We start from the raw sequence: 13,921 nt of genomic DNA, 5'->3' as shown, positions 1-13,921 counted from the left end.
TTTCTTCATTATTCATGAGGAGTCATTGAAAGATGCCAAAATAATTTTTATGTTGTCTTCACACATAACCCATCCAGGTGTAGATTTGAATGTCCCTACTGGCTTTGCACTTAGTTTTCTTTTGTTCTCCTTCCTCCTTCCCTCCATCCCTCCTCTCCCTCTCCTTCCTCCATTTATTTTTAGCTTTCTCAGTTGAGCAATTTTATAAGTTGAGGAAATTTGCTAGGTGTTAGGTGAGTGAATCATTGTTAACTGATTTACTGTTTCCTAATGGGCTAGTTGAGATACTGGTTTGGGAGACTGTAGGACTTAGTTGCTGTGGTGTGGCCTTGATGTGGTGTCGATTCCATCTGCTCCAGCTCTCCCTGCAGAAGGCAGAGAGGTGTCTTTGATAAGGAGAAGGGACGTGTCACGGTCTGAGTCTTCCCTGCGGAATGCAGAGAACCCTCTTCTGATGAGAAGAGATGTGTCCATGTCTGAGCCTCCTAGATCAAGGGCAAAGGGAGAAACACACTTTGTAACCTCTTCCTTCACACTACTGAGTTTTCCTTTATACCTGGGGAATAGGCAAGGGGTGATACTGAAGTGAGAAACAATATTTATGAATTCTGTATTCTTGGTGATCAATAAAACAGATCTCTCACAAATGCTGGAAATCTCTTATACTGGTATGCATCTTCTTTACAAAAGCAGACTTGTGGGAAGTGGGTGTTTATTTTGTGTTAGTTGTTAGTTGTCTCTTAAGTAATCTGTCCTCTGCATGCCAGTTGTCAAATATAATGATATAAGTTCATAATATTCCATCTTATGTAGTTATAGGATCTGCTCTTTCTTTTTACCCAGAATTGGTAATTTACATCTTCTCTTTTTTTTCTTTCCTCGATCAGTCTAGCTAGAGATTCATCAGTTTTATTGATCATTTCAAAGAACTTGCTTTTGGTTCCATTGATTATTGTCTGTTCATTTTCTCTGTTACTGATTTCTGGTCTTATCTTTATTGCCTTCATGCTAGTTAGTCTGTCTTTAATTTCCTTTTCTTTGTTAGCTTATGGTGGAAGTTAGACCCTTGACTTTCAACCGTCTCTTCTGTTATAAGCACTTACAGCTACGTTTCCTTCTCAGCACTGATTTACCTGTGTCACAGAAACTTTGTTATGTTGCATTTTCATTATCATTTAAAATTGTTTTCTGATTTCCTTTGTGAATTTTTCTTTCACCCTTCAGTTATTTGGAAATGTATTATTTGCCAAATAGTTTTTTTTTTTCCTGACATCTTTTGTAATTTGTTATTTAATTTTATTATAGTCACGGAACATATTCAGTATTATTGAGGGTCCCTGGGTGGTGTGAATGGTTAACGTGCTTAAGAGTTGTGACTCCTGTAATCAATCCTGATGTTGATGGAGGCAAAGTTAACAATTCTTGTATTTTATAAATGGTGTCACAATTTACTTGTTAGTCTGTTCCTCCCCTCCCCTCCTTTTGTGGTATAAAACCAGAAGGTTCTGGATCAAAAGATATGCATAATTTTTAAGATTCTGACTTTTTTTTTCAACATACTTTCCAGAAGACTACAACTTGTACTTTAACTGTGTGTTAATTAATCAATTATCCTCCCAGTCTTTGTCTGGTTCTGATAATTGTGAAACCGATTGTTGTTGTTAGATGCCATCGAGTTGATTCTGACTCATAGCGACACCACATGACAGACTAGAGCTGCCCGATAGGGTTTCCTAGGCAGTAAGTAATCTACAGGAGCAAGTCACCAGATTTTTCTCCCGTGGAGCCACTGGGTGGGTTTGAACAGCTGAGTGTTTAACCACTGCGCCACCAGGGTTTCTTTGTGAAACTGTTATCCCGTTTAGACTTTTTTTTGAGGTTGAAAAGATCTCTTATCTAAGAAAGGACATTTCTTATATTTTTATTTTATTAGCTTCTGTTCTTGTTCTCTGTTCATTTTTCTATTCTGTGCTTTTAAAGGGTTCCTTATATATAAAGTTTGTTAATCATTTGTCCTAGAAAATGCAAAAAAGCCCTATTCTGTAGTGAGAGAGAGTAGTCAGTGGTTGATGGGGCTGGGATTGGAGGAGGGCTGGGTTGCAGAGGGGCACGAGACCCATGTGGGGGTGATGAAAGTGTTGGTATCTTGAAGTTGTATGCATATTCCAAAACTCATAAAATTGTAGGCTTTAAATATTTGCAGTTTATTGGATGTAAATTATATCTTAATATAAGTGTTAAAAACCCACTATGTTATTATCTATGAGCACTGTTCTCTCTGCAGTTATCACAGGAAGTAACATTTTATTATTTAATGTTATAAGGAAATTTTCATTTTTATTAGGGACAGATGTATATATATATTTCAAAATACTTTTAAAATTTATAATATACAGTCATAAAGTGGTAATTTTAAAATATGGTCAGTGCACTTTGATAGAGAACATGCTTAAGCAATGGGGTGAAATAACCTATAATCAATGAAATCATTTTAGTTTTTGATAGGACCATAAAACCAAAATGCAGTATATCCTTGAAAAAAGAAAGTTTAACTTAATTTCTGATTCACTGCTCAGTTTGAATTTATAGCTTCATATAATTTGGCATGTCATGTATAGATTTTTTTTTCATAGAGAGGAAAGCTCTAATTTTGTCTTGGATACAGGCAGGGCAATTTGGGTTTTAATTTACTAACTCTCCTGCCCTTCACTGTCACTCATTGTACCTCTGTGTCCCTTGAATGTGATGGATTTGGGAATTCTGTGTCGATAGCTGCTGGTCACATTATCCAGGGAACACTGTGTCCGTTGTGACACCCAGATAAGTAAACCTGTGAAACTGGAGTTTTTCTGAAAGAACCGATGACCCCACCAACAAGAATCTCCACTGATGCTGTTGTGTCCCTGAGCGAGAAAGGTTATCAGAGGATTAAAATTTCAGTGAGTCATTTAATAATGGCTGAGCTGCAAGTTCTGTAAGGCAGCTTAGTTTCCTGTTGTCTGCGTCCTGCGGGAGGCAGCGTCCCAGGCACCACAGACTTGGGAGATGGGCTTCTGGCGTTTGTGATGGAGCAAATTTATTAACACCAGTGAGGTCACAGTAATTTTCAATAAGTCATGACTTGCTGATTTATTTCAAAAGATCCATATAGCAGTAAACAATACCATTTACATTTAATTAGTTTTATTGAACGAAAGGCAATTTTATTTGTAATGAACCACATGTTATGATTAAGGATGTATTTTAATGACCTTTAAGTAATGCAAACAAATGTTGCCCTTGACCTAATAGCAGAGACTTTCCTACATTATTGAAAACTTGGGAATGATTTTTAAATTATTGTGAAAAGCTCCAAATGACATTCTCATTATTGCGCCATTATTCAGTCATTTGATGTCTAATATACTCGATGAAATGCGTCCCTGTAAGTGTTCCTGTGCATGTAGAAATGATGGCTGTTGCTAGCTGTTCTTTGCTTCCATGTATCGGAAGGTAGTCTGCTATATAAAAGTTTCATGTTTGGAAATTACTATGACAGTATCATACTTAAATGAGTGATTCTCAAATTTGCCTTATCCCCGAAATCATCTGGCTGTTTCTTTAGCATGCTTGTAGTGTTTTCTAAATTTGTTATAAGATGTGTTTCTTCCTTTGCAAACTAGATTGACTTAATTATGTAGGGAATAGATTTTATTCATTAGAATGCAGCTGAAGCTGCTGGAACAGAGGTCCACTGTGAAAAATTGGTTTGTCCAACCTTCGGCCCACCCTCCCTCTACTATAGTGTTTCTGTTCTCTAGAAACTCGAAAATTAATACATACACACACGTTTCCCAGGCCTCCTCGGTGCTGTATGAGTTAGCTTTCACAAGTCAGATATACTTGTAAAGAAAGTGTCGGGTAGAATGGGCAAGAGTTACCTTCCTGCCCCTTTTAGTTGTTTCTGCTGGCAAGTGAAGCTGTGGAGACCAGAGAGCTTCCTGTCATTAGCTGAATTTCTGAGTCATTACCTAGTTTAAATGTGTAGCTTCATGTCCTCTAGCCTGTTGTGTAGACAGTGCCTGCTTACCCTGTGGCCTGCCCACGTCAGTGTGTGTGGACTCAGTGGTTCAGTCATTACTTACTTTAACCGTGTAGCTTTTTATCTTTTGGCGTTGTCTTAGGCTGGGTTCTCTAGAGAAGCAAAACTAGTAAAGTGTACAAATATAGATAGATAGATGGATGGATGGATGGATGGATGGATGGATGGATGGATGGATGGATGGATGATAGATAGATAGATTGATAGATAGATTGATTAGATAGATTAGATAGATAGATGATAGATTGATTGATTGATATAAAGGAAATGGCTCACACGGTTGTAGAGGCTGGAACATCCCCCGTCCATGGGTCAGGTTGGAGGGTTCGCCTGATGTAGCCACAGGAGCTGTCAAACCCAAGATTGGCAGGCAAGACAGCAGGTAAGCTGCTTAACTCAAGTCCCAAGAACTGGAGGTCGGACAAACAGGAGCCAGTTGCAGGATCCAAAGTGAGCAAAAGCCCAGGAGCCTTGCCTGAAAGTCCACTTATATTTGGTACAGGCCACACCCCCAAGGAAACTCCCTTTGAACTAACTGATCAGCTACTCAAAGCAGATCCTATCATGGAGGTGATCACATTATATCAGATCTCATCATGGAAGTGATTACATCATCATACCACTGCCAAACTACTGAGAATCACGGCCCAGCCAAGTTGATACCCAACGTTAATAATCACAGGCATGTTGTGTAGACAGCGCCTGCTTGCCTTGTGGCCACCCAACATTGGGTGTTGGTAACTTGGTAGTTACCGTAGGACCTTCCTTGGAGGATCCTCCTATAACGTTCTGAGAATTCTTTTTGGGCTTCAGTCATGCACCTCACCCTTCCCATAATTTTGGAAGCATCTCGCAAGTGGTCTAACAGCCCACCAGCATCTGTGGTGTTACAAGGTGTCAGGCGTGCCACACACTGTAAGGTGTCCCTGTGAGCAGACCTCTGGCACAGTCTCTGCCATGAGCATGGGACCTGCTGTGCCAAGGATCCTGCATCCCTGTGGCAGAGGAAGGAACCAGAGAGCAGGGTCTGGACCAGAAGCACATTCCACGTTGTTTCATGCTAGCACTGGGAATATGGGAGGGTGACACTAATGTCTCATGACAGGTCATGCTGAGAGACTTCCATATGCCTCTCTCTCATCTAAGCTCCTTTTACCTTGCTGTAAAATGAGCTTGGGTCTGACTTTTCCTTTCTTATATGAGCTGTTAGTCCCCCTGCCCCCCCCCACCAATTAATTTTGTTTATAGTCACTCTATTGTTGTAATATAAACCTGTACTCATATTAGGAAATTTTCCTTAAAGTTAAAAGTCTTCTGACTCAAGTCGAGCATTCTGCAGCCATCCTCAAGTGACGCCTTGTTAACGCGTCAAGTGTGAATGAGATGGAGTAGAGACTCCAGTCCTCACTGGGAGAGCTCAGAGGAGCAGGAATTCAAGTAGAATGAGGCAATGGACACAGCATGTCAGCGTCTGGATGAAAGAAGGGAGACAAGGGCCAGCTGACATCCCACAACTTTTCATTTACTTGGACTGTTGTTATTATTTGTCTTCTGTCTCATTTAAACTGAGTTCTGGTGTTTTGAAGGCCTTTAGTGAATACAGATTTTTTTAAACTGCTGTTTGTATTTGTCCAGCTTTCCGGTAGCCAATTAAGAATACTAAAAATGACAACTAAATATCAAAGAGTTAAATTACTTTTAAAATTTTACCCCGAAAAGCTCACGCAAGTAATCACTGTATATGGATATAATTTAACTAGTATTGTTTAAGTTCCACCTGTGTCTTAGTTACCTAGTGCTACTGTAACAGAAATATCACAAGTGGATGGCTTTAACAAAGAAACTTATTCTCTAACAGTTTAGGAGGATAGAAGTCCAAATTCAGGGTGTCAGCTCTAGGGGAAGGCTTTTTCTCTCCGTTGGTTCTGAGGGAAGTTCCGCTGGGTCTAGGAGCTTCTCAGCGCGGGAACCTTAGGTCCAAAGGACGTGCTGTGCTCGCAGCGCTGCGTTCTTGGTGGTGCGAAGTCCCCATGTTTCTCTGCTTGCTTCTCTCCTTTGTATCTCAAAGGAGATTGATTTAAGACACAACCTAATCTTGTAGATTGAGTCCTACCTCATTAACATAACTGCCACTAATCCCACATCGTTAACATCATAGAGGTAGGATTTAACAACACAGGAAAATCACATCAGATGACAAAAATGGTGGACAATCACAACTTTGGGAATCATGGACTAGCCAAGTTGACACATTTCTTGCGGGGGCGGGGGGGGGCACAATTCAGTCCATAACAACCTGAATCAGTTTGAAAACTACACCAGCATAAAAACCCAGTACACCAGCATATTTGGATTTTAACAAACATAGTTGGTTACCTTATATCTGCATTATTTGCATACCCTCTGTGAATTCAGGAGCGCTTCATACCTGCTTGCTTTGGAGTTTTATCTTACAACATCAAGGAGAAAGGGTCATTTTAGTAAGTGTGGGATTACCACACAGAAGAAATGCAAAGTCACGTTTTCCTGGGCTTTACGGTGGATAGTCTAATCATGATTCTGTGTGTGGGATATGGTTTTGCCAAAATTGAGTGAAGTTCTTTGTGATCTGATAAAAATAATCATATCTCATTTAAAAAATTGATAATACCTTGCTTTAGTAACTTCTTATTTTAAAGAAAATAGTTTTAAAAACTAAATAAATACAAATTGTGGACCAGCACATACTTTTGTAACTGTAAAGTAAGGTACTCAAGGTGTCCTCTGTGGATACTTTCTGGTAGCCAAAGAAGGGAGTGACAGAAAGCATCTGTGCATCCTGCCTGCCTCAGAACTCTGATTCTGTGAAGGTAGCTACAAGTGCACAGTCAAAGCATTCTTGTATCATTTTGTAAATATAGATCATGGAGATGTGGTTCAGGCACACTGGGGAAAATGCTTCTAGCAAATGGGGTAGCTGCTTGAGCAAAAGCCTATGAAATTTATTGTCATTTTGTAAAATTTATGATAAAATATGATAAATCACACTGAGTGCTCTGAAACATATGTAACTTCAAAACCCACAAACACAGACTCCACCTAAAGCTTCAGATACCGGAATCTTGGGATCCAGTCCCAGGCATTGTGAGTTTTATAAGCATTTCCTGAGGGACTCGATGACAGCACGAGTCCGTGAGAATCAAGAAAGATTGAGGGTGCCTCTGGGGGCTTAAAGTGGTTTCTTTATTTATATTTCATCCTAATTCATATCGTAGGCACATTAAACATAACAATGTCGGTGATCCTGTTTGGTAAATAGTAACATGTAAGGTATTAACTATTAATGGAAAAGTTTTCAAGAAATTTGGTCTAATGATAAAAGTAGAATTAATTCAGGTGTTCTGTCTTTCAGGACCTCTTTTCCATCAATGCTTACGTTTATGCCCAGAAGCCACAACTGGATATTCATAGTTTTGAAGGAACATTTACCAGGGTAAGTGACATCTTTTATTCAGTACAAGTATATTTATTGTGAGTGTAAATTACAAATAGCAGACTTGTACTTTGAAGGGTAGTTAAATTAAGAACAAATTCAAACACAAAAGTTTTGAACTAGAAAAATAAAAACCTTGAGAACATTTCAAGTTCTTAAATTTCCCTCTGTTAAATACCTGTTTGGGATACATAGTTTTTCTAATTTTAGCATATTTACTCTTGATAAGTTCCTTCTCCCCTAAAATATTATGAGCCAGTAAAATGAAGTAATTTAGCTATTTCAGTTTAGATTTTGGGTAATATTTAATATAATATGATATCCACATCATTTTTAGATTTTTATTAACTGGGTAGAAGAATGTATGTATATGTATTTGTTATGTATATTTCATTCTACATACTTTATTATAGAGATTTGGCATAGTTTGAAGTGTACCCCATCTCTGACTATTTAATAGGACTTGAAGGACTTAATAACTTTGTTTTTATGGTTTATACTTTAAAATACCTAAGGGATTTTAATATGTAACTATAGTTTATTTTTAATTGCTGCAGTTGTTTTTAAAAGATTTCTGTTGGTGCCATAACCTTTGTTTTATTCTTGGTCACATACAAGGATTGGCAGGCACTTGTCATCACTTGAAAAAGCATTTACTGAGCTTGTAGTATATGGCAGGTAATGGGCAAACTGTAGTGCTGCCAAAGTGAGGAAACCTCTGAGGTGGTCCAAATCATTGGGTGAAATGGACATTACCCTGTACCTGTTGATTTGCATAGTATTGCAGTGGACACAGTAGTTAAGTTTGCAGCTGCTAACCCATCAGCCACTCCATGGGAGAAAAGACCTGGTGATCTGCTCCTGTAAAAATTACAGCCTTGGAAACCTTATGGGGACATTCTCCTCTGTCACATGGGGTCTCTGTGAGTTGAAAACAACTCGGTGGCACCTAACAACAACAGTGGAAACCCAGATGAGGAAACACGGCCTGGTGGTGAGGATCATGGAATGAGTTTATAGTAAACTCAGATCATTTGTGTTTTTTAAAAAGTATTTGTTATGACCACCACTCGTCTGTCAGTTTGTCGAACTACGGTGGCTGGCATGTCGCTGTGTTGCTGGAAGCTATGCCACTGGTATTTCAAATACAAGAAGGGTCACCCATGGTAGACAGGTTTCAGCAGAGCTTCCAGACTAAGGCAGACTAGGAAAAAGAACCTGGCAGTCTACTTCTGAAAATATCGGCCAGTGAAAACCTTATAAATAGCAGTGGAACACTGTCTGATATAATGCTGGAAGATGACCCCTCACATGGGAAGGCACTCAAAAGACGACTGAGGAAGAGCTGCCTCCTAAAGTAGAGTCAACCTTAATGACGTGGAGAGAGTAAAGCTTTTGGGACCTTCAGTCACTGATGTGGCACGACTCAAAATGAGAAGAAACAGCTACAGACGTGCATTAAAAATTGGAACATGAAATGTATGAAGTATGAATCTAGAAAAATTGGAAGTCCTCAAAAATGAAATTGATCAGATAAAGATCGATATCCTAGCCATTAGTGAGCTGAAATGGACTGGTGTTGGCCATTTTGAATCAGCCAGTCATATGGTCTCCTATGTCATAAATGACAAATTGAAAAGGAATGGCGTCCCATTCATCATCAAAAAGAACATTTCAAGATCCAGCACTCTCAGTGATAGGATAATATTCGTATACCTACAAGGAAGACCAGTTAATACGACCATTATTAAAACTTGCATACCAACCACTCATACTAAAGATGAGAAAATTGAAGATTTTCACCAACCTCTGCAGTCTGAAATTGAACAAACTTGAAATCAAGATGCATTGATAATTACTGGTTATTAGGATAAGAAAGTTGGAAACAAAGACGAAGGGTAGGTACTTGGAAAATACTGCCTTGGTGAGAGAAATGACACTGGAGATCTCATGATGGAATTTTGTAAGACCAACAACTTATTCGTTATAAATACCTTTTTTCAACAACATAAATAGTATACACATGGACCTCCCTGGGTGGAAAACACGGGAATCAAATTGATTACATCTGTTGAAGAGACAATGGAAAAACTCAATATCATCAGTCAAGAAAAAGGCCAGGGGCTAACTATGGAACAGATGATCGATTGCTCATATGCAAGATCAAGTTGAAGGTGAAAATTAAAACAAGCCCGCAAGAGCCAAAATATATAAGTATATCCCACCTGAATTTGGAGAGTATCTCAAGAATAGATTTGACATGTTGAATGCTAATGACTGAAGACCAAACGAGGTGTGGGATGACAGCAAGGACATCATATATGAAGAAAGCAAAAGGTTATTAGAAAGACAGGAAAGAAAGAAAAGACCAAAGTGGATGTCAGAAGAGACTCTGAAACTTGCTGTTGAATGTCGAGTAGCTAAAAAAAAAAAAAATGAAGTAAAGGAGCTGAACAGAAGATTTCAACTGGCAGCTCGAGAAGACAGTAAAGTATTATAATGAAATGTGCAAAGACCTGAAGTTAGAAAACCAAAATGGAACAACACACTTGGCATTTCTGCAGCTGAAAGAACTGAAGAAAAACCTCAAGCCTGGAGTTGCAGTATTGGAAGATTCGATGAACAAAATATTGAATGACGCAGAAAGAATCAAAAGAAGATGGAAGGAATACACAGAGTCATTGTACCAAAAAGAATTGGTCGACGTTCAACCATTTCAGGAGGTAGCATATGATCAGGAACCAATGGATGGTACTGGAGGAAGAACTCCAAGCTGCAGTGAAGGCATTAGCAAGAAACAAAGGCTCCAGGAATTGACGGAATACCAGTTGAGATGTTTCAGCAAACAGATGCAGTGCTGGAAATGCCCACTCATCTATGCCAAGAAATTTGGAAGACAGCTACCTGACCAACCGACTGGGAGAGATCCATATTCGTGCCCATTCCAAAGAAAGGTGATCCGACAGAATGCGGAAGTTATCGAACAGTATCATTAATATCACACGCAAGTAAAATTTTGCTGAAAATAATTCAGAATTGGTTGCAGCAGTAGGAACTTCCAGAAATTCAAACCGTATTCAGAAGAGGACATGGAACTAGGGGTATCATTGCTGATGTGAAATGAATCTTGACTGAAAGCAGAGAATATCACAAAGGTGTTTACTTTTATTTTTTTGACCATACAAAGGCATTTGTGTGTATCATAACAAATTATGGATAAGATTGTGAAGAATGGAAATCCAGAACACTTAATTGTTCTCATGTAGAACCTGTACTTAGACCAAGAGGCAGTAGTTTGAACAGAACACACGGATACTGTGTGGTTTAAAATCTGGAAGGGTATGCATCAGGGTTGTATCCTTTTACCATATTTAATTCAGTCTGTATGCTGAGCAGATAATCCGAGAAGCTGGACTATATGAAGAAGAAGGACTAGATGGCATCAGAATTGGAGGTAGACTCATTCACAACTTTGTGAATGTTTGCTTGTAGAAAGTGAAGAAGACTTGAAGCACTTCCTAATGAAGATCAAAGACTATAGCCTTAAGTTTGAATTACACCACAATGTATAGAAAACAAAAATCCTCACAACTGGACCAATAGACAATATCATGATAAAGGGAGAAAATAATGAAGTTGTCAAGGATTTCATTTTACTTGGATCCACAATCAATGCCCATGGAAGCAGCATTTTAGAAATCAGACAGCATATTGCATTGGGCCCTTCTGCTTCAGAAGACTTCTTAAAAGTGTTGAAAAGCAAAGATGTCACCTTGAGGACTATGGAGTACCTGATCCAAGCCATGGTATTTTCAGTTGCCTCGTATGCATGCAAAAGCTGGGTAATGAATAAGGAAGACCAAAAAAGAATTGATGCCTTTGAATTACAGTGCTGGTGAAGAATGTTAACTATACCCTAGACTGCCAGGAGAACAAACAAATCTGTCTTTTAAGAAGTACCACCAGAGTGCTCTTTGGAAGCTAGGATGGCGAGACTTCTTCTCACTTACTTTGGACATGTTAGGAGGGACCAGTCCCTGGAGAAGGACATCATGCTTGGTAAGGTAGAGGGTCAGTGAAAAAGAGGAAGACCATCAATGAGATGGATTTACACATTCCCTGCAACCATGGACTCAAACATCGCAATGATTTTGAGGATGGCGCAGGATTGGGCAATGTTTTGTTCTGTTGTATGTAGGGCCACTATGCATCGGAACTGACTTGACAGCATCGTACGACAACAATAACATTTCTTATGAAAAAGGCTAGTTCTTATTAAAGACAATTTAGAATACTTGAGAAAAAGTATTACAAGAAAGCACTTTCGGTACAATAAATTAAAAGCTATTAACCTCTAATAATAATTTGGAATATTGTATGCTTTCTTCCTTTATTCCTCACAGATTTATTTTGCTTATGAATTCCTGAATGTTGCAAATGAGTTTGCTAGACAGTGCATGGAAACACATTGAAGCTAGAGCAAGAGGGAAAGGGGGAGAGAAGGAGACGAGCATGTCGAATGGCTGAAAATACAAGGTCCATGCAGGGAGTGGTGTGGCTGACAGGCATGGGGAGGTGTTTGCAGAAAGCCAGGGGTGTAGTCAGGCTAGAGCCTGGAACTGTGTCCTGTAAGAAGGGAAGCCTTTGATGTATCCTCAGCTTGGAAGGGACATTATAATATTGGTGTTCTAAAAAGGTTCCGTTAGACTTCCTGGTCCCCTTAAGATAATGGTGATCACCTAAATTTGTTTATCTCCTCACAGCTTCCCAAAACTGTAACTCATGGCCACAGAATAAATATGAGAAAGGAAATACTGCAAGTTTCAATTTACTGTAAGTGAGGGAAATATTTACAATAGCATGGTCAGCTCCAGTGGTATTATTGTATAGAGGAGAGAGTATATAGGATCTTAACAATGGAGAAAGACAAATCAACTAGGGATTACCCCCAGACTGAAAGGGACTTCTCTGCAGGGACAGGGTGCAGAGGGCAGCAACAACTGAAAAGGAGGGGCTTTTGGGAAAGTGCAAGGCAGAGGCTTGAGGAGTTGCTCATCCCTGAGAAGCGGAGAAATCACGTAGAGGGTGGGAGTCTGTTGGCAGGCCTGGTGATGAAGGCAAAGAAGAAATTGGCCTTTCTGAAACAAGTCGTAACAATCATCCCCAAAGGTTGCCACTCACAGCAGATACTGAACTCACTGCCCAGAAGAGACTCTAGAACCAAGAAGCCAGCTCCAGCCCTAAGAAAACCCGCACTCATTTTTACGAGCAGAAGGAACCCAGCCTATTAATTAAGGCACTGTCTTGTTTATCTAGTGCTACCAAAAAAAAAAAAACCTGTTGCCATCGAGTCAGTTCCGACTCATAGTGACCCTATAGGACAGTAGCACTGCCCCATGGAGTTTCCAAGGAGCACCTGGTGGATTTGAACTGCCAACCTCTTCATTAGCAGCTGTAGCTCCTAATGGCTATGTCACCAGGGTTTCCTATCTAGTGCTGCTACAAGAGAAATATACCACAGGTGGGTAAATTTAACAAAGAAAATCTATTTTCTCACACTTTAGGAGGCTAGAAGTCCGAATTCAGAGTGTCAGCTCCAGGAGAAGGCTTTCTTACTCTGTTTGCTCTGGGAGGTCGTTGTGTCTTTTCAACCCCTGTTTCTTGGTTCCTTGGAGATGTCATGTGGTGTGGCATCTGTCCTTCTCCATTTCTGCTTAATCTGCTCTTTTGTATCTCAAAAGAGGTTAAGACACACCCTACGCTGATGCTGCCGCATTAACAAAGAAAACCCATTCCCAAATATAATTATAACCACAGGTATAGGGGTTAAGATTTACAGTACATTTTTGGGGACACAATTCAATCCATAACAGGAACTAAAAGAAGAAAAATGCACAATGAGAATCAAAACTTTCTGGTTAATGAAAACTCTTCAAAAACAAAAAACCTCAAAGGAGAAAAAAGCTGTGCCACAGGGCACCACCTTGATTTAATTATAGTTAAGCAAACAGTTGTTGATATGAGAGAACATCATGAATCAGAAATCAGACAACTCAGAATAAAATTGGACAGAAAGCAGGAAAATGTTGAATGAGAGGTAACTGAACTCAAGAAAATAGAGAAGGATACAGCCATCAGAGAAGTGAGGACGAAATTACCACCGCGTGTTCCAAGGGGAATAGATGAAGGAATGTACACTAAGAGATACAGCGATCATTGTAAATAGAGCCAAGGAAATGAAATAATAAAAGAAGAGAAAGGATCAGAAAGACAAGAAATGTCCAACATTCTTATAATTAGTTATTGAAGCAAAACTATGAAACAATTTTCAAAATTAAGCTAAAGTGAAAGAATGCTAAAATAAAAGA

The 13,921-nt window shown here is 39.3% G+C and overlaps 1 protein-coding gene across 11 annotated transcripts in view; it reads left to right on the top strand.

The window, feature by feature from the left end:
- The window catches only part of ATP9B (ATPase phospholipid transporting 9B (putative)), a 243,155-nt gene that overhangs the window by 90,414 nt on the left and 138,820 nt on the right, over window positions 1-13,921 (top strand). For all 11 annotated transcript variants that reach the window (XM_010586683.3, XM_064294374.1, XM_010586682.3 and 8 more), the window contains one exon: window positions 7,473-7,553. In XM_010586683.3, coding sequence (XP_010584985.2) covers window positions 7,473-7,553 — 81 coding nt within the window. The remainder of the gene's footprint in view (window positions 1-7,472; window positions 7,554-13,921) is intronic.

The sequence above is a fragment of the Loxodonta africana genome, chromosome 11, assembly GCF_030014295.1.
Source record: "Loxodonta africana isolate mLoxAfr1 chromosome 11, mLoxAfr1.hap2, whole genome shotgun sequence".
Taxonomy (NCBI): domain Eukaryota; kingdom Metazoa; phylum Chordata; class Mammalia; order Proboscidea; family Elephantidae; genus Loxodonta; species Loxodonta africana.
Note: the sequence above shows the minus strand (reverse complement) of the source record. Positions and strands in the feature narration are given on the sequence as shown.